At 45.5% G+C, this 20,207-nt stretch overlaps 1 protein-coding gene across 1 annotated transcript in view; it reads right to left on the bottom strand.

Moving 5' to 3' along the window:
* The window catches only part of LOC141213732 (UBX domain-containing protein 1-like), an 18,804-nt gene extending 10,598 nt beyond the window's left edge, over positions 1-8,206 (bottom strand). Inside the window, exons 1-6 of the mRNA XM_073665320.1 lie at positions 8,055-8,206; positions 4,334-4,394; positions 2,639-2,692; positions 2,228-2,352; positions 1,958-2,003; positions 628-819 (exon numbers count right to left, since the gene is read on the bottom strand). Of these exons, the coding sequence (XP_073521421.1) occupies positions 628-819; positions 1,958-2,003; positions 2,228-2,352; positions 2,639-2,692; positions 4,334-4,392 (476 nt within the window). The 5' untranslated portion in view covers positions 4,393-4,394; positions 8,055-8,206. The remainder of the gene's footprint in view (positions 1-627; positions 820-1,957; positions 2,004-2,227; positions 2,353-2,638; positions 2,693-4,333; positions 4,395-8,054) is intronic.
* Positions 8,207-20,207: the final 12,001 nt, after the last annotated feature.

Here is a 20,207-nt window from a genome sequence, read left to right as displayed (position 1 = left end):
AGTATGGCTTTCTCTTTTGAAGCGTTAGTCTACTTTACAGGGTTTTTTTTTTGAGGAGGTTAAAAAACGACAGGTTTCTCAAGAAGAAACCCATTTTCGAAATGCTCCTTTTTCGGGGAGTTTTTAACTTTCCTGTAGAGTTTCTTTAGCTTTCGGGAAGATTTTTTTTTTTAATGAAGCGGCTCTTTGCAGCTTTTGGTTGGAACGGATTCCATCAGGATCTATTTCAGAGAAGTGACAAGCACTTTTCTTATTTTTTTCCACCAGGTGTTTTATTTTTTAGTTTTCTTTTAAAAGATTTTGAAAAAGTTCAAAAAACTTTTCATGAATAGGATTTTTTATTTTTTAAAGGATTTTGACGCAGATCCTCTACAAAAAAAAAAGCCTCAGTGTGAACAAAGCCTTAGGAAGTATATGTTTCCGAGGTCCTGAAAATGACCATAGAGACTGTAGAGAGAGGGACATATGCATGTGCGGCCGCCTCTCTGATATGTGACTGTAATAGGGGAGTCAAGTAAAGTCGGAGCTGTCACCAACCGTCCTGCGGCTCTGGACTAGGGGTGATATCAAACCGGACAACCTATTCCCTAAAATTCACATCGGCATTTTTGCCAGCGGTGGCTTCACCTTGCCATCCTCTCCTCCTGCTTCTCCTTCCTCCTGTCTTCCGCTGCTTTCTGCATTTCTTGCTCTTGCATCTTCTGTCGGATTACAGATAACTCCTGTCCTTGCTTCCGCCTCTGTTTCTCCTGCTCGATTCTCTCCCGTTTTTCTCGCTCTCCTCGCTCTTGTTGCTTTTGTGCTATCAGCTCCATCATCCTGTGGACAAATATCGGTAGAGAATCACTTCCAGCATTCAGTTGCGGATACGATCCCAATATTTTTGATATGAAGTCTTTCCATTTCCACTATAGTCTGTCATTAGCTCACTGACAATTAAAGGGGTATTCCCATCTCCAAGATCTTATCCCAACATGTAGTAGGTGTAATAATAATAATATTAGCAAATACCTCCAATTAGAAATGTAGTATAGTTCTTCTGATTATCCCATATGCAGGGCATCGCAGGAGCTTATGTATCCATGGTTACGACCACTAGCAACTAACTAACTGTCACTACGAGTGGTCGTAACCATGAATACCTAAGCGACTGCAATGCCCTGCACATGGGATAATCAGAAGAACTTTACTACATTTCTAATTGGAGGTATTTGTTAATATTATTATTGCACCTACTACAAATTGGGATAGGATCTTGGGGGATGGGAATACCCCTTTAAAGGGCATGTCTAGTATCAGCGGTCATACATGCCCAGTGCCACCTCCTGAAAGTTTGTACAGAAGAACTACAGAGTGATTCCTACTATTGTACAGGCTGGCAATAAGAATCAGCGGCTTCCTATCACTAGCACATTACATGGACACTCTGAAAAAAAGTTAAAAGGACAGCAGAGGGCGCCGTGGGTATTTTAGCGAAAATTATGGGTCTCCTACCCATGGGCACCCCGCTCCGATCACATTATGGCATTGGCCACCAGAAATGGTAAGTCTTTGAGATCGGAGATTGACAGCAGCAATTTGAGTTAGTTCTTGTCGCTGCTGTCAAAGGCAGGTGCCGACAGTATAATACAGCTGGCAGCTACTGTGTGAGGAGCAGGCCCAGCTCTTGAGTCCGCTCTATGCACCCAAGAAGGTCGTGTGATGAACACGTACATCAAACGTCGGGAAAGGAGTAATCATATCCACTATCAATGGCAACGCAGGGGGAGAAAACTATGGAGAATCTAATTGCAGGAAAAACCTAACCCCTAGTGAGGTTACTCATAACAGATAATATTTTAGCTTTATGCTTAATGGCAGATGCTTCTGGGCATCTCTTTTCCCATCCGCACTGGGTGTCATATATGAGCCCCCTGTCTGCTAACCCTATAGACCCTGGAGCTTTCATGAGATTTACCTTCTTGTCTGCCGCTCCTTCTCCTCCTCGGTTAAAGATGCTCTTTCTTTATAGGAAACAAAAGTGTCAACACCAATTAGATTAAATGACATTGGAGATTTTGTGGCACCGACCGGGAAAAAAAAAAAAAAAAATTATAATAATATATATATATACACGCACACATACATGCATACAACATGGAGGCCTATAGCCCGGCTGCAAGGAGCCACAGGGGCCCTGTGTACACAGGACAATGATAAAACGTAATTATAGGTTAGAATTTCTGACCTGAACTTGCATCCATTTCCGGTGAACCTGTGTCCATTTCTTGTGGCTCCTGCCCGCCTGCAACCTCTTTGGTGTCCAGCACAGTGGGCTCATCGATGTCGGGATCATCTTCGTGTTCCATCAGCCTGGAACAGCCACAATGAGACTCCAGCAAGCAGTGAGACATTCCTACACTACTCAAATTGCCTATTCAGGGAGGAAGAGGACTTGAACTCTAGGTGGCACAAGAGGTAGCACTAGAGTTCAAGTCCTCTTCCTCCCTGATGAGGCAATTTGGATATTTAATTTCACAGAGGAGCATGCATGGCATAAGTCTCCTCACTCTGGCATGCCAGACCTGGCTTGTCACTCTCCACAAGGAGAATGTCACCCGTTAGATCCCATTCCTGGTCTATGCACAACGCTCCTTACCAGTCCATGGCCGACTCTATTCCTTGATTTCCAGTGGCAGCCACGGCTTTTTCCCTATTCCAGGAAGAGATGGCACAAAGTTTTATTAAGACATGTTGACCCTCTACCCCACCACAAGCTCCAGGGCCTGGGTGCACCTGTAACTACTGCACCCACTATAGTTACGCCCTTGGCCCAAATGGACTCACCAAATTATCCGTCGTGATCGTGGGGCACACACGCCCTATGCAGTTAGCACCTAGGGGCAGTCCCCTTTCAGAAAATCCAGTGTTTGTTATACACTGTGCTTTATTCAACCTCCCCGGGTCCAGAGCTGAGCCTCCGCCGCTGCTCCCAGTGTTTGTTATTGTCTGCAACCAATCAGTGAGCTCAGAGTGGGGGTGTTCCATTTACACGAGCTCACCGATTGGCTGCCGTGCTGTCCACGCAGGGCAGCAGCCAAAAAGTGACAACAGCGGAGAATAAGTGCTGGACCTGGTAAGGGTGAGCAAAGAATGGTTTGTCTCCTTGGACTGGGATTTTCTGAAAAGATACCCCTTTAAGCCATTTAACAGAATTGAGTGGGATCAAATAACCAACACCCCGGTGGTCCTCATCCTTAGCCATTAAAGAACCGTGATTCCAATGGTGTTAGAATGAGGATCCCACTAACTGGACCCCCTGAACACCAAAACCATGGACCTTCTTTTTCTCCAGGGTTGATCATTTGACTGTGACCCTACTACATAGGACTCCATGCATTTCTATGGGCCTTAGTGATACCAGATATGTTTCGCCTTCTCAAAGTTTCGCAAAGTAATCGGGAATAAAAAGTGGCCGATGGTGTAATAACCCTACCCATTGTGAGAATGGGCGTCCCCCCTAGTAAAATATTCTCAGGACCCTGGTCCGACGTCTACGTCGATATCCATGGCTGCCGACCCATTGTGGTGCAAACGTTCTCGCCCGATACTTGAATGCAGACATCTAGGGTACCTCTTGGCTTGGCCTACTGCGATGTCACGGGGTCTAGTAATCACAAAGATGTCTGACTGCCCGGGTCTGGCAGCCAGGGTTAGTAACATAGACATTGGACCAGGATCCTGAAAATCTTTTTGCTCAACTACAGTGTCCCCTTTACCTTCAAGGGTTCTTCCCATCTTCATAGATGGTTATTTTTGGATAGTGCTTGCATAAACTAGCAATTTTGCCATTTACTGCAAGTTAAAATTTGCAGCCGTTCTTGAGATATTAACACATTTCTATTGTTTTTCTCCTCGTTGCCTAGGAGACCGACCACTGCTGCTGCTGTCTAGCTTTAAAGCAATGAGGTAAAGCTGCCTGAAATTTGGAAATAAATGGCGCTCTCTAACCATCCTAGCGTCAAAACAGTGCTTACAAGCCGAATAGAAAAGAGCCCGTAAGCTCTGTGCTTGTTCCGCTGTCATGCAGAGGTGCTCGTTCTCCAAGGCAACGAGCTGTAAACAAAAATAAAAGTGTTAATATCTCAAAAACGACTGAAAATGTTAATAAGCAGCAAATTGCAAAATAGCTTGCATTTACTGGCTCTATCAGATAATGGGCCGTGTCTGGTACTGCGGAGTGAATAGAGTTGAGCAGCAATATCACACACAACCGGTGACGCTTTTTCAGGAGGACTTTTCTTTTTCTCATACTGTACCACAGAGGTGAAAAAAAAAAGGATATATATCTTACGCTCTGCTCGGGGGGAATCCCATCTCTATGAGACTTTCCAGCGCTGAACACTCGGACATTTCTAGAAATAGGAAACACAAGGGTACAACGGTGATGAATTATGTACCAAGAGTACAACTTATCATTTATCCGGACGATCGGTGACAAGTGCGTGACCAATAGGGCGTCCCACTACTGGAACCCCAATCAATCATGAGAGAGGGGTCCCGAGTATCCGCAAAAGGCTGTGAGACTGATGGAAATGTCCTATGGGCAGGCTTCACAAATCCATACGTTTCGCAGAGCAACTGGACTTGATAAGTTGTCATCATGGTAAAATCCTTTACAGGAGAGTATAAACCTAAATTTATCTCCTAGGAGTCTTTAAAATAATCCATTCAACACAACTGTACAGACAGAGTGACATTTGTTTCGCCCACGCTTTATCAGGGGGTTTAGGTACAGAGCACTGAGGTAATTTCTTAACAGTAACACACCCAGGTTTATGAGAACGCGAGTCCTTCATTTGATTGGAGCGGAAGTCAAGCATGTGCCCCGTCACTCGATTCAATATCTTTAAGACTGACCGAGATTACCAAGTCCAAGCATTAGTAAATGGAGCGTTAGTAGAGACCTCAACTGTTAAGTTTGGGTCAGGAGACCCGCTGCCAACCTGTTTCTTGTGGTCAAGCATTCAGACAGTGAAACACAGATGCGTAAAGATTTACTTTTCACAAGACTGGTTGAATTTTTCACTTTGGAGTACATATACTTTTTTACAGTACAGCCATACCATTGTCCCCACCTCTGAGGAAGCCATAAAAGCGGCGAAACATCTTGGGGGGTTTTGGAGTGTGTTTTAGATCTAAAAAGAACCTGTCCCCTTGGATAACGTTATTTACCTGTAGATAGAGGGTCAATTTGCAAGTAAATAGCGTTACGATGCCGGCCAGCCACCTTACCAAAGGTACGGCTGCTGGGAGAAAATTAAATTATTTCTTGTAAAGCATCTGGGGAACTATGGTTTATAGCATACGTGGTGTGGACATGAGAAATAACACATTTCTGGCCATTTTACCATTTCTTATTTTGCTTTTTTTTTACCTTTGCAGGCTACATTTCAAATTTTCAGTTCTCTCTGAGCTTGTGGGAAAAGACTAGATATTATAAAACATTCTATATACTGCACTCAAGGAAAGAGGTTCCTGCTCTCCCTTCTCCGTAGATGACAGAAGCAGCAGCAGCCTGGAGGACATTATACAGCAGTACTGAGCAGTGTGACTGTGAATCCAGCGTGGAAGTAAAATACATTTCCTAAAGCTGCAGCACAATCTGCCTTGTTTCTCCCAAGTCTGAGTGCTCTGCACTCCTCCCTCTTTATAGAGAATAAGAGGAACTGTAATCTGATCCTGCAGTGATCTGGAAATCCATAATTTCTTGACAAAGATAGATTTGAGCAGGATTTTTTTTCCCCCGAGTGGATGAGGAGTTCAGGAACTGGGGAAGGGGGGAAAAGTGGCTCATAATTTCACAGTCTTATTCAGCCCGTGATTCATAGATTGGACGCGGGCTTTTCCTGACCTGAACTCAGCAGCCTCCCATAGAGAATCAAAGAGAATCTGTCACCAGGTTGTTGCTCTCATCTGAGGCAAGCATAATGTAGGGAAAGAGATCCTGATTCCAGCAACGTATCACTTACTGGTGGAGGTGGCCATTTTGTCCATATATTTGTCCCATCTCCATGATCTCATCCCCATATGTAGTAGATGCAATAATAATAATAATAATAATAATATTTAGCAAAATACCTCCAATTAGAAATGTAACATAGTTCTTCTGATTTGCTGCGGTTTACCCCATTACAGTACCTTAGATATCCATGGTAACGACCACTAACAACTAACTGTCACTAAATGAGTGGTCGTAATCATGGAGGTACTGTAATGCCCTGCACACAGGGTAATAGATATAGCGAATCAGAAGAACTATACTACATTTCTAATTGGAGGTATTTGCTAATATTATTATTATACCTACTATATATTGGAATAGGATCATGGAGATGGGAATGCCCCTTTAAATTAATGTATCTACAGTTGGTTTGTTATTCTTAAATATTTACACATACTGTATTTATTTAATTTTCTCGTGCCTTTAAGATTGACAACAAATCGTTAGGACGGGTCATCAGCATTGGACAGATTGGTGACAGGTCAATGCCGGTAAGGGGTCACCTCCGATCAGCCTGTTATCAGTGCCGGTAACTGCTGATTTAAAGGGGATGTGGGGGGGTGATGTGCTGGACCCGAGTAATCTGATATTGATTAAAGTTGGTCCAAACCGATTCGCAGGATCCTTTCCATCTATGACCAGAAACGCCTCCTACCTCCTGGCATCCGCGGTTCTTCTTTTGATTAGCCGGCCTGGTGACACATCCTACCGCAATGATGACATCACGCAACAACGGCATCACGCAGCAACGACCGCATCACGCGACAGGTCGCATCGAGCAGCGACAGGCCGCATCGCGCAGCGACAACCGCAACACGCAGCAATGGCCCCATCACACAGCGACAACTGCAACACGCAGCGACAATGACATCACGCAGCGACGGCCGCATGACGCAATGACATCACGCAGCGACAATGACATGAAAAAGCGACGGCCGCAACACGAAGCGATGGCCGCATGACGCAGCGACAATGACATCACGCAGCGACGGCTGTATTACGCAGCGACAACTGCAACACGCAGCGACAACTGCAACACGCAGCGACAACTGCAACACGCAGCAATAATGACATCACGCAGCGATGGCCGCATGATGCAGTGACAATGACATCACGCAGCGACGGCCGCATGATGCAGTGACAATGACATCACGCAGCGACGGCCGCATGATGCAGTGACAATGACATCACGCAGCGACGGCTGTATTACGCAGCGACAGTGACATCACGCAGCGACAACTGCAACACGCAGCGACAACTGCAACACGCAGCGACAACTGCAACACGCAGCGACAACTGCAACACGCAGCAATAATGACATCACGCAGCGACGGCCGCATGATGCAGTGACAATGACATCACGCAGCGACGGCCGCATGATGCAGTGACAATGACATCACGCAGCGACGGCCGCATGATGCAGTGACAATGACATCACGCAGCGACGGCCGCATGATGCAGTGACAATGACATCACGCAGCGACGGCCGCATGATGCAGCGACAATGACATCACGCAGCGACGGCCGCATGATGCAGCGACAATGACATCACGCAGCGACGGCCACATGATGCAGCGACAATGACATCACGCAGCGACAATGACATCACGCAGTGACAATGACATCACGCCAGGCAAACAAATCAAAAGGGCCCCTTTAAATCCATCCCCATAGACGAGATACCCGTTGGCTAAACGCACACAGCGATGTCAGACTCCAAGGAACACAATGGACCGGTGAGGAGACCGGTCAGCCCAGCAGCCTCCCCCTATCCCAGCACCTGCAGTGTTAATCCCGCGCCTAGCACTGACATGCGGTATATATATATATATATATATATATATGTATATATATATATATATATATATATATATATACACACGTGTGACCCCAGACAATGCGCCGGTACCGCAGACAAGCGCCTCCTGCACCAGATAACGAGATAAGCGCCATTCTATGCGCTAAACAGAGACAGGAGAAGAGGCCAGTGACGTCACGTGATCTCACTCACCGGCGGCTCCTGGAAAAACCACGTGACGCTGCACCCGAAGAGGGGCGGGGATAGAACCGCTTCCCACTATGTACGGAAGCCGAAAAGTGACAAATCGCTGAATGGTCTTTTTTTTTTTTCCTTTCGTGCGTAATGCGTAACGTAGCGCGGACGTCGAGGAGGCCTCAAGCCGCTGCCTAGCAACGGAAGCGGTTACTGCGCTGCGGCCGCCTGTGCTGCTGCTGGTTACGTCTCATTGTTGTCAACCGCCGACCGCACAGCTCAGCAGTCTGTGTGTGTGAATTACTGCCAGTGTACTGCTGGCACAAAGGAATGTGAAGGCAATGTTTGACTTATGGAGAGTAAGAAAAATGTTAAACTGCAATGTGTAAAAAATAGAAAACGTTCAGCAAAACAAGCAGACCCCGGCAGGTGATGGCTGTGTACTACAGCCAGGACCTGCCGCCAACAACGCACCGCCTGCAATTGTTAACCTGTTAAATGCCGCTGTCAAACTCTGAGAGCGACATTTAACACGTGCCAGCAGGGGGCGCGTCATCTTATGTGACCATCGGTGCCCCCGTGACGTGATTGTTTATTGCCGATGGGATGCAATGGCAACGGGGTCTGTTGAAGACCTCCGTTGTTGTCATTCCTTCAAAACCTGCCAGTACCCCGGCTTCAAAGGAGATTGTGATTTTTTACTATATACAGCAATACTGTGACATCGTCTGTATATAGCACAAGAGGTCAGATGATCGCAGCCTCAAGGGACTCTGTCAGCACTAATGACTGTTCAAACAAAGCACAGGAGCTCTGTGCATCATTAAATACTCCCTCCCACCTGCTTGTTTTACCTCTATCTCCTCCTCCTCTTCTTTGATTGACAGCTCTGGTATCAGGGCCAGAGAAAGGTGGAGATGGATGGAAATCAAGCAGGTGGGAAGGTGTATATAAATGATTGGCCCCACCGTGATGCATTACACACATGTACTTGGTTTGAACAGTCATTTCTGGGCTGGGAGAGTCCCTTTAAGTGACGCATTCAGACGTCCGTATAAATCAGACCACAATGCACGGACTGGCCAACCCGAGCGCAGAGGCAGGCAAACTAGGCATTTGCCTAGGGCCCCCATTAACTAAGGGGCCCCTGCCTTTGGGCATTGATTATCTTTTTTTCTCTTCGTTTGTACTGCGCCGCCGAGCTTGACGGCTTCTTATATTTCTATGAAGCTGTCACGCCCAGGTGCAGTCCGTGCATTGCTGTCTGATCTCAGACCGATGTGTGAATGAGCCCTTACACTTAGCTCTAATCATGCCCACCACTCCTTGACTGACATTCAGCTCAGCAGATGCACTGCGGAGCAGGATGATCAGAAACCAGTGGGGATGATTAGAGCGCACTCACTTTACAGAACCCCGACGCTGTGCTGATGACCGTAAATGGGAGGCTGCAGGGAGAATAAAGCAAAATGTTCTTCCTACAGCCGCACTTCCAATTAAAGGGGTTTTCAGGCCTTGGGGTACAAGTCTGCAGTGCCTCTATGTGACTGCAGACTTGTAAATCCTCACAGGGCACGCTGTCATGATTATCTGGCACCAGGCGCTGCAAGTATGTGTTTTGCATACGTACAGTCACTTGCCGACAAGATGGGCACAGTCTCACTCAATACAAGTGAATTGAGCGAGGCTGGACACGTCTAGTTGGAATGTTGCCAGAAGTATGCAAATCGGCACTGGAGAATCTTGACTGTGTGCACTGTGAAGAGTCACACGTCTGCAGTCACATAGAGTGACCGAAGACTTGAGCCCCAAGCCTGGAAAACCCCTTTAAGACACCTGCACATTTTTTAAAAATGGTATTTTTACACAGATTACCACGTTTGGCTGCACGTACATACCACTTTGTAGAGAGAAAAAAAGTTTGAACTGCTAGAATTGCTATTTTTCGGTCGCCACACTTCCCCTCCTTAAAAAGTTGATAAAAACTGATAGAAACCTTAAATATACCCCAAAATAGTATCAGTAAAAACAGTAGTTCGCCGTGCAAAAAATAAAAAAAAACACTCATACAGGTCCATCCTCGAAAAAATAAGATAAATTACAGATTTCAGAAAAAGGCCAAAACAAATAAAAAAATGTATTAGAAACTTCGGAATTTTTTTTTTGACCACTAAAATATATATAAAAAAATCCATAAGTTTGGTATTGCCATAACTGTATTGACCAGGTCATTTTTACTCCACAATGAATGAGATAAAAAAAAAATATATATATGTAAATTAAAAAAATAATGACAGAATTGCGTTTTTTTCCTACATGGTGAGATGACAAGAACTATCAGATACATGTTATATAGGAAACTAACCAGAAAAATTACAATTTTTTCTTTTTCCCCCACAGGTTTCCCATCTGTGACGATCAACAAATAAATTGATGAAGTTGGCGCAGACACAAGGACCGTGATCACCAAAGATCTTTATCCCATACGATCCAGGAAACAATGGAGGGCTATAGATATTCACATTTTGATGGCTTTAGGAACCTAACGCCAAGGCCAGAGACGACCCAGGTCAACTGTGATCCTGGGGGGGAGAGTTCATATCTATATGGGGTACCTCTGCGCTCGTCACCGGTACCACAGGACGATAGCACCATCACCTTCTCTGATACTCTGTGCAGCCAAAGCGGAGGATGTCAGTATGACGACACAGTGTATCCTGTAAGCCTAATTTTCGTGATGTAATACACCTTATAACAAAATGGGGGCTTGAGGAATACGTATCATTAAAGCTCTGTCACCAGATCTTTTGTAAATTGTAAACATCTATAAATAGATCTATTAGACTTGATGAGGCTGGTGTGGTTACTTTGAAAACCCACGGCAAAATGGCCGTTTGTGAAAATTTTCTAGCTCGATGAGATCAGAACATGAATTATGCTCATCTTCATATCAGGCACACTCAGCCATTCTGATGTGGATTTTCAAAGTCAGCACACTAGCCTCATAAGGTCTAAGATCTTATTTACTAATATATGCAATTTGTAGTGTATTAGACTTGATGAGGCCGATGTACTTGAAAATCCATGTCAGAATGGATGTTTAATCTACGGCTACGGGCATACTATTATTGCCACGTCTGTAGCTGCACAGGGGCCAAAGAGGTAAGGGGGCTACTACCACCAAACTTGTTTATTTTTTTTAGGTTTAGTGGTTAAAAAAAAATTAGAAATATGTAAAAGTAAAAATAATCTTGGTTGGTGTTATTATTTTTTTGCAATTTTACTGTTGATGGAGTTGTTTGAGGACTTGCTTTTTGCCCGTTGTGTACTCCAGTTTTTATTGATATAATTTTGGGATATAAACAATGTTTTGATCACTTTTTATTGCATTTTTATAGAAAGGTGCGGCAAATGAAAAACAGCTATTCTGGCAATTTATAATTAAAAAAAGTAAAAAAAAAAAAAATAGATGCCTGTATATATTTTTTCTTTTTTGATTTTTTACTTTTTTTTTTAGTTTCCCTAAGGGAACATTGAATATTGCGAAGGGTTTAAAAGTCCAGCTGAAGCATGTAAATTGCTACATTTAATATTAGGATTAAACAGTAATTCTGTCATGTATTTTCAAAATAAGTATACCAACCTCATCAGGATCTTTTTAATAATGTATGCCGTTTATATTTTCTAATTCTGGTTAGAGATCCACCTTAAGACCGGATTGTACAACCAAGAGAAATGAATTATTCTTTTATGTATTGACACCAACTGCAATGCTGGTAATATCACACCTTCAGTAGCAAAAATATTAATAATCAGTAAATGAAACGTTGCACATCTGCCTTCAATCATGTATTGTGTTGTTTTTGAACATTTCCTATGAGAGTTTGGATGATTTAATATTTTTATCCACATGTTAAAGGGAATCTGTCACCATGTTTTGTCCACCTAATCTGAGTTCAGTATAATGTAAGGGCAGAGACCCTGATTCCAGCGATATGTCACTTACTGGGCTGCTTGCTGTTGTTTTGATAGAAGGAGACTATCACTAGAGGACTAGTAAACCTTCTGCCATGTAGATCTCCATATTCATAAGCTCTGTCTAACCCCACCCCCAACACTGATTGGCTGCTTTCTGCCTATGCACCACAGTGTACACAGAAAGGAGTCAGTCAGTGGTGTGGGTGGGGTTATACAGAGCTCAGCATTCCAATCAGTGGTGTGGGCGGCGTTATACAAAGCTCAGCATTCCAATCAGTTTTGTGGGCGGGGTTATACAGAGCTCAGCATTCCAATCAGTGGTGTGGCGGCACTATACAGAGCTCAGCATTCCAATCAGTGGTGTGGGCGGGGTTATACACAGCTCAGCATTCCAATCAGTGGTGTGGGCGGGGTTATACAGAGCTTAGCATTCCAATCAGTGGTGTGGGCGGGGTTATATAGAGCTCAGCATTCCAATCAGAGGTGTGGGCGTGGTTATACAGGGCTCAGCATTCCAATCAGTGGTGTGGGCGGGGTTATACAGGACTCAGCATTCCCATCAGTGGTGTGGGCGGGGTTATACAGGGCTAAGCATTCCAATCAGTGGTGTGGCGGCGCTATACAGAGCTCAGCATTCCGATCAGTGGTGTGGGCGGGGTTATACAGAGCTCAACATTCCGATCAGTGGTGTGGGCGGGGTTATACAGAGCTCAGCATTCCAATCAGTGGTGTGGGCGGGGTTATACATAGCTCAGCATTCCGATCAGTGGTGTGGGTGGGGTTATACAGAGCTCAGCATTCCAATCAGTGGTGTGGGCGGGGTTATACAGAGCTCAGCATTCCGATCAGTGGTGTGGGCGGGGTTATACAGAGCTCAGCATTCCAATCAGTGGTGTGGGCGGGGTTATACAGAGCTCAGCATTCCGTTCAGTGGTGTGGACGGGGCTACACAGAGCTCAGCATTCCAATCAGTGGTGTGGGGGCGGGGTATACAGAGCTCAGCATTCCAATCAGTGGTGTGGGCGGGGTTATACATAGCTCAGCATTCCGATCAGTGGTGTGGGTGGGGTTATACAGAGCTCAGCATTCCAATCAGTGGTGTGGGCGGGGTTATACAGAGCTCAGCATTCCGATCAGTGGTGTGGGCGGGGTTATACAGAGCTCAGCATTCCAATCAGTGGTGTGGGCGGGGTTATACAGAGCTCAGCATTCCGTTCAGTGGTGTGGACGGGGCTACACAGAGCTCAGCATTCCAATCAGTGGTGTGGGGGCGGGGTATACAGAGTTCAGCATTCCTCTCAGTGGTGTGGGTGGGGTTATACACAGCTCAGCATTCCAATCAGTGGTGTGGCGGCGCTATACAGAGCTCAGCATTCCAATCAGTGGTGTGGGCGGGGTTATACAGAGCTCAGAATTCCTATCAGTGGTGTGGGCGGGATTATACAGAGCTCAGCATTCCAATCAGTGGTGTGGGCGCGGTTACACAGAGCTCAGCATTCTGATCAGTGGTGTGGGTGGGGTTATACAGAGCTCAGCATTCCAATCAGTGGTGTGGGCGGGGTTATACAGAGCTCAGCATTCCAATCAGTGGTGTGGGCGGGGTTATACCCAGCTCAGCATTCCAATCAGTGGTGTGGGCGGGGTTATACACTGCTCAGCATTCCAATCAGTGGTGTGGGCGGGGTTATATAGAGCTCAGCATTCCAATCAGAGGTGTGGGCGGGGTTATACAGAGCTTAGCATTCCAATCAGTGGTGTGGGCGGGGTTATATAGAGCTCAGCATTCCAATCAGAGGTGTGGGCGGGGTTATACAGGGCTCAGCATTCCAATCAGTGGTGTGGGCGGGGTTATACAGGACTCAGCATTCCAATCAGTGGTGTGGGCGGGGTTATACAGGGCTCAGCATTCCAATCAGTGGAGTGGCGGCGCTATACAGAGCTCAGCATTCCAATCAGTGGTGTGGATGGGGTTATACAGAGCTCAGCATTCCGATCAGTGGTATGGGCGGGGTTATACAGAGCTCAGCTTTCCGATCAGTGGTGTGGGCTGGGCTATACAGAGCTCAGCATTCCAATCAGTGGTGTGGGCGGAGTTATACAGAGCTCAGCATTCCAATCAGTGGTGTGGGCGGAGTTATACAGAGCTCAGCATTGCGATCAGTGGTGTGGGTGGGGTTATACAGAGATCAGCATTCCAATCAGTGATGTGGGCGGGGTTATACAGAGCTCAGCATTCCAATCAGTGGTGTGGGCGGGGTTATACACAGCTCAGCATTCCAATCAGTGGTGTGGCTGGCGTTATATAGAGATCAGCATTCCAATCAGTGATGTGGGCGGGGTTATACAGAGCTCAGCATTCCAATCAGTGGTGTGGGCGGGGCTACACAGAGCTCAGCATTCCAATCAGTGGTGTGGACCGGGTTATACAGAGCTCAGCATTCAGACAAGTGCTAGATCTGCAGCAGAGAAAACAGGGATTTTATTAAAACTACAACAAGCTGCCCAGTAAGTGGCACATTGTTGGAATCAGGGTCTCTGCCCCTACATCATGCTACTTTCCCATCAAATAGCAAAAACCTGGTGACAGATTCCCTTTAAATATAAAGCTGAACTCAGACAAGCATATGAAAAATTGTACAATTTTTTGGCCAAGAAAAATACAGACCATTTTTTATATGTACGGTGTTCTCTTTTTCCGTTTTTGTCATCCATATAATTTATCTGTTTTACATCCAGAATTAAAAATATAATTAAAGGCCCGATTCAGTTTTTTATGTAATCTTTGTACTGGATCCATTTTTCTTATGCAACCACTGAAAGCATGAACTTAGGACTAATAAGCGTGATGTTATCTTGGCTCTCGGCAGCTTGTCCTTTTTTTTGGAAAATGATGATAATTTTCTCCATGTTTAAAATACAAACTTTGGGAGTTTCTCTCACCTTTACTACGTACTGTAAATTAATGACTATTAGAAGTCACTGTGACACTATGAAATCCCGAGGCTGAGGATCGGGGGCTTTACACAGAATTATGAGTTACTTTGTAATAGTCTTAATAATTTATAGTATGGGAACATTATTCCTTATAATCTACATATGAAATGCTGCAGAACATCATTGTGAAGAGGAGATGGGAGCGCCTTGTCAGTTGATGACAGGATAATATAAATTACATTTTTCAGATTCAAAATTAGATTCTGCAGCAGATGAGGAATGTATTAGAGTAAATCCCATAGCCGTATGAGCCACAATGTCTCCAAAAAGTGTCAGCCACAACCCCCCTTTTATAGTGTCAAGTATTGTGCCTCCAAACAATGCAAGTCAATGTGCCTAAAAATAATCATCCAAGAACTTGTATCCACTTTGCTCTATATACAGTGCCATGACAATGGCCACCTCAAACAGTGCCAACCACAATGTGCTCCTAAAATACAGCACACTCTATACACGCTTATCTATCCCTTGTGTATTATGTTTGTACAGTTTATATCTATTGTAAAATTTGGCTGTTTTGTTTTCTCCATATTTGACCATATTGTCAGAGGGTTTGTCTGCTTTGTTTCCCACATATGTTTTGTATTTTGAAACACAAACTTTATGGCTATTTGCATGCTATTTTAAAGCCTACCTGTTATCAGACTTTATGATACGAAATCTGCATACATTACTAAACAGAACTCAGACCTGATGGGGCTGGTGTAAACTTAATCTCTGCCTACCTAGCCTTCACAGCTCCTCAGTGACCCTCCTCCCTGCTGCCGAATCTCTAACCACCTAGCCTGATTCAAAGCTCCCCAGTGACCCTCCTCTTTGCTACTGAATTTCCACCCACCTAGCCTGATTGACAGCTCCTTTGCGACCCTCTTCGCAGCTACTGAATCTCAACCCACCTATCTGGTTTCATAGCCCCTCAGAGACTCTCCTCCCTGCTTTCGAATACCCAACCAACTAAACTGATTCACAGCTCTTCACTAACCTCCTTCCTCCTACTGAATTTCCACCCACCTAGCCTGATTCAGAGCTCCTCAGAGACCCTTCTACCTGCTGCTACTGAATTTCCATGACCCGCCCCCTGGGCCGTGTGGTACTCGGTGCCGGGCCTGTCATTGCTAAGGGAGATGTCACAGTGGCGGTGACCTGGTCCGTAACCCAGGGCGGTCATTCAAAGGGGGAATATTTACAGGGGATATATGTACAAAGTTTGTGACGCCACCTGTGGTATGCGGCTAAAGGGAGCCGCCGCTGCGGAGCAGATCCTCTGGAGCTGATGTTAGTGCAGCAGGGATGGTGTGGCTCTCCACAGGTAGAGCTTAACTTCATGGGAGTGTAGATGTTGTAAGTGATGCTGGGCGTTGTAGTGCAGGGGTGATGGCGCAGATAATAATCACAGAGACAGTGGGGTGCAGTCTTCCGAGTTTACTCACAGTTGTTAAGTTCCTCAGGTTACAGGTTCCGGACTACAACCTCCCACGTCGCGCTGCGTTCACCAGGCAGGGGTTCAGCAATCCCTCAGGTAGTTCAAGAGTGCCTGACAGGACCCCTTTCTATGTGCCTTCCTCAGTCGTCTTCTTGCGCTGGCTCTCGCCCTCCTGCCCTGCGCCTCACAATCAGTGTCCCAAGCTGGTAGCCTCAGGTCTTGTCGGGCGACCTGCAGTCCCCTGGACCCTCTGTGGCCACCTTTTCGGCGATATAATTGTGGTTGTGGCCACTGCACCTTGCAAGTACAGCAGCCTCCGGTTCCTAGCTGAGCCTTGTAGTTCTCCACTAGTTTAGGGGCCGGTCCCCTCTGCGGCTCGATCACTCCACCGCCTGGCAGATTCGGGCGTACGGGTGGCCTCCAGCACTTTCCGTACCCCTGGGATCCCTTCTGTTCCTGGAGCCTTCCTTCCTACTCCTCTCCTCTCTTCTCTCCTGGGCCTCTCTGCTAGGCCCGCACTGGAGCAGAGCTCGTACAGAGCCCCTGCTCCCTCCACTCTCCTCCTCTGACTGACTTGTCTTTCTCTCTCTACTTCCCAAGATGGTTCCCTCTTTTATATCACTTCCTCACAAGTGCTCCCCTGATCTACGTCCTCCACCCACACCCACTACATGGTTCCCCCTCACTAGGTTCCCCTCCACTCTAGCCAGGGACTGTGCTCTCCCTTAGGAGCAATCTCGCCCTGCCCTACTGAAGTGGATGTGTTGGATGCAGGTGTTAGGGTCCGGGGCCGTACTCCATCCTTACCTGAGAGTGAGATACCACACCTCTGGGTGAGATGCAGTACCTCTGTGGCGACTGAACCCGCAGGGGCGCCACATCCACTTACCTAGCCTGATTGGCAGCTCCTCGGATACCACCTACTTGGATTCATAGCCCTTCAGAGACCCTCCTCCTTTCTACTGAATATCCACCCACCTAGCCTGATTCACAGCTCCCCAGTGACCCTCTCCCTACAACTGAATTTCCACGAACCTAGGCTGATTCAGAACCCCTCAATGACCCTCCTTCCTGCTACTGCTGACTCTCTGACCACCTAGCCTGTTTCACAGCTCCTTAATGTCTCTCCTACCTTCTGCTGCTAAGATCTCACACTGCTCAGTACAAGCTGCAGCTGTCAGTCACACTGGGTTGGTGGAGATTGAGCTATTTCATACTGATTTTAATATCACATCACATCATGTAACTTCTGATTATGCAGATTTATAAAATGTAAGATTTAATATTTTTTTCCCTGTAGGACTTCAGGCCGTATACAGCATTTCATACCGACAATACTGGTTTACTGGACTTATATGTACATCCACATAGTGAACTCATTCATCCTGCAACTGCTTCAGATTTTGTCGCTGGTACGTACACTCGAAAATACGGATTGCACAAGTAACGTGAGGATGAGATAACCACTGAGAAGTGATTGCTTGAGAAGAGGAAAGGTTAAGACTATTATGAGGCCAGCAGTCAGAGTAAAAACTGCAAGATTTCAGGCTTTTTTTAAAACAAACTATCATCTATCTATTCTATCACATATCTATCTATTGCTTATCTATCTCATATCTATCTATCTATTTATCTATCTTTCTAAGAAATATGGAAAATTGCAAAAAAACACCAAAAAATATAAGAAATGTTTAAAGGGGTTTTATAATTTTTTAAGCCTATCTGCATACTGTGCGTTTCATTTATCAAGCAGAGCCTTACTTACTGACCTCCTTGATGGAACAAATGTGAAAAAGAAAATGTGACGTTTTAAAATATTTTCTTTTTGCTTGTTAACAGAAAGTTTTCCGAGTTTATACAGACCTTGTGACGACCAATATGTAAGTGCATCATTGACTGTGAAGTTCATCTTCTGTTATGTGCTCTATTCAATCCTCATCTAGATTTACCGTTAGACCACTATACTATCAGTATTTGGTCAGTATTCGGTCAGTATTTTTTCTCAGGAGTGGGAGCCAAAACCAGGTGAGGAACAATCAGAGAAAAGGTATAATAGAAACAAGTCACCAATTCTGCATTTATCCCCCACTCCTGCTTTTGGCTGAGAAAAAATACTGACCGAATACTGATAGTGGGGCCGTGGCTTAAGTTGCATTGTGACTGGCTTTCACCCTACACAATAGAATGGTAAATGAATAAAAAAAGGCTCTTGGTGGTATATATATATATGAGAAGACATACAGTGCCTACAAGTTAGTATTCAACCCCCTGCAGATTTAGCTGGTTGACACATGCGGAATTAACTTGGCATTGTGACATTTGTACTGTAGATCAGCCTGGAAGTGGGAAATGCACTGCAGTAAATATTGTTGTTTTTTTTTTTTTTTTTAAAACGTTAAAAGTTAATTCAGAGTGTCATTTATTATTCAACCCCTCAAACCACAAGAATTCTGTTTGGTCCCCCTAAAGTACTAAGAAGTAGTTCAGGCACCAAGAATAATGAGCTTCACATGTGTGGATTAAAGATCTCTTTTGCCAGCCTTTTCTGACTATTTAAGACCCTCCACAAACTTGTGAACAGCACTCAGACATGGTCAACATGGGAAAGACAAAGGAGCATTCCAAGGCCATCAGAGACAAGATCGTGGAGGGTCACAAGCCTGGCAAGGGGTACAAAACCCTTTCCAAGGAGTTGGGCCTACCTGTCTCCACTGTTGGGAGCATCATCCGTAAGTGGAAGGCTTATGGAACTACTGTTAGCCTTCCACGGCCTGGACAGCCTTTGAAAGTGTCCCCCCGTGCCGAGGCCAGGCTTGTCCGAAGAGTCAAGGCTAACCCAAGGACAACAAGGAAGGAGCTCCGGGAAGATCTCATGGCAGTGGGGACATTGGTTTCAGTCAATACCATAAGTAACGTACTCCACCGCAATGGTCTCCGTTCCAGACGAGCCCGTAAGGTACCTTTACTATCAAAGCGTCATGTCAAGGCTCATCTACAGTTTGCTCATGATCACTTGGAGGACTCTGAGACAGACTGGTTCAAGGTTCTATGGTCTGATGAGACCAAGATCGAGATCTTTGGTGCCAACCACACACGTGACGTTTGAAGACTGGATGGCACTGCATACGACCCCAAGAATACCATCCCTACAGTCAAGCATGGTGGTGGCAGCATCATGCTGTGGGGCTGTTTCTCAGCCAAGGGGCCTGGCCATCTGGTCCGCATCCATGGGAAGATGGATAGCACGGCCTACGTGGAGATTTTGGCCAAGAACCTCCGCTCCTCCATCAAGGATCTTAAGATGGGTCGTAATTTCATCTTCCAACAAGACAACGACCCAAAGCACACAGCCAAGAAAACCAAGGCTTGGTTCAAGAGGGAAAAAGGCAAGGTGTTGGAGTGGCCTAGTCAGTCTCCTGACCTTAACCCAATTGAAAACTTGTGGAAGGAGCTCAAGAATAAAGTCCACATGAGACACCCAAAGAACCTAGATAACTTGGAGAAGATCTGCATGGAGGAGTGGGCCAAGATAACTCCACAGACCTGTGCCGGCCTGATCAGGTCTTATAAAAGACGATTATTAGCTGTAATTGCAAACAAGGGTTATTCCACAAAATATTAAACATAGGGGTTGTATAATAATTGACCCACACTTTTATGTTTAAAATGTAATAAAATTCAACTGAGCAACATAACTTTTTGGTTTGTAAGATTTATGCTTCTGTTCATAAAACCTACTCTCGTTTGCAGTTTGAAGGCTCTAACTTATTTGCATC

This window comes from Phyllobates terribilis, unplaced genomic scaffold (assembly GCF_046119375.1).
Source record: "Phyllobates terribilis strain yellow unplaced genomic scaffold, ASM4611937v1 Scaffold_211__1_contigs__length_3443825, whole genome shotgun sequence".
In the NCBI taxonomy this organism is placed as follows: Eukaryota; Metazoa; Chordata; class Amphibia; order Anura; family Dendrobatidae; genus Phyllobates; species Phyllobates terribilis.
Note: the sequence above shows the minus strand (reverse complement) of the source record. Positions and strands in the feature narration are given on the sequence as shown.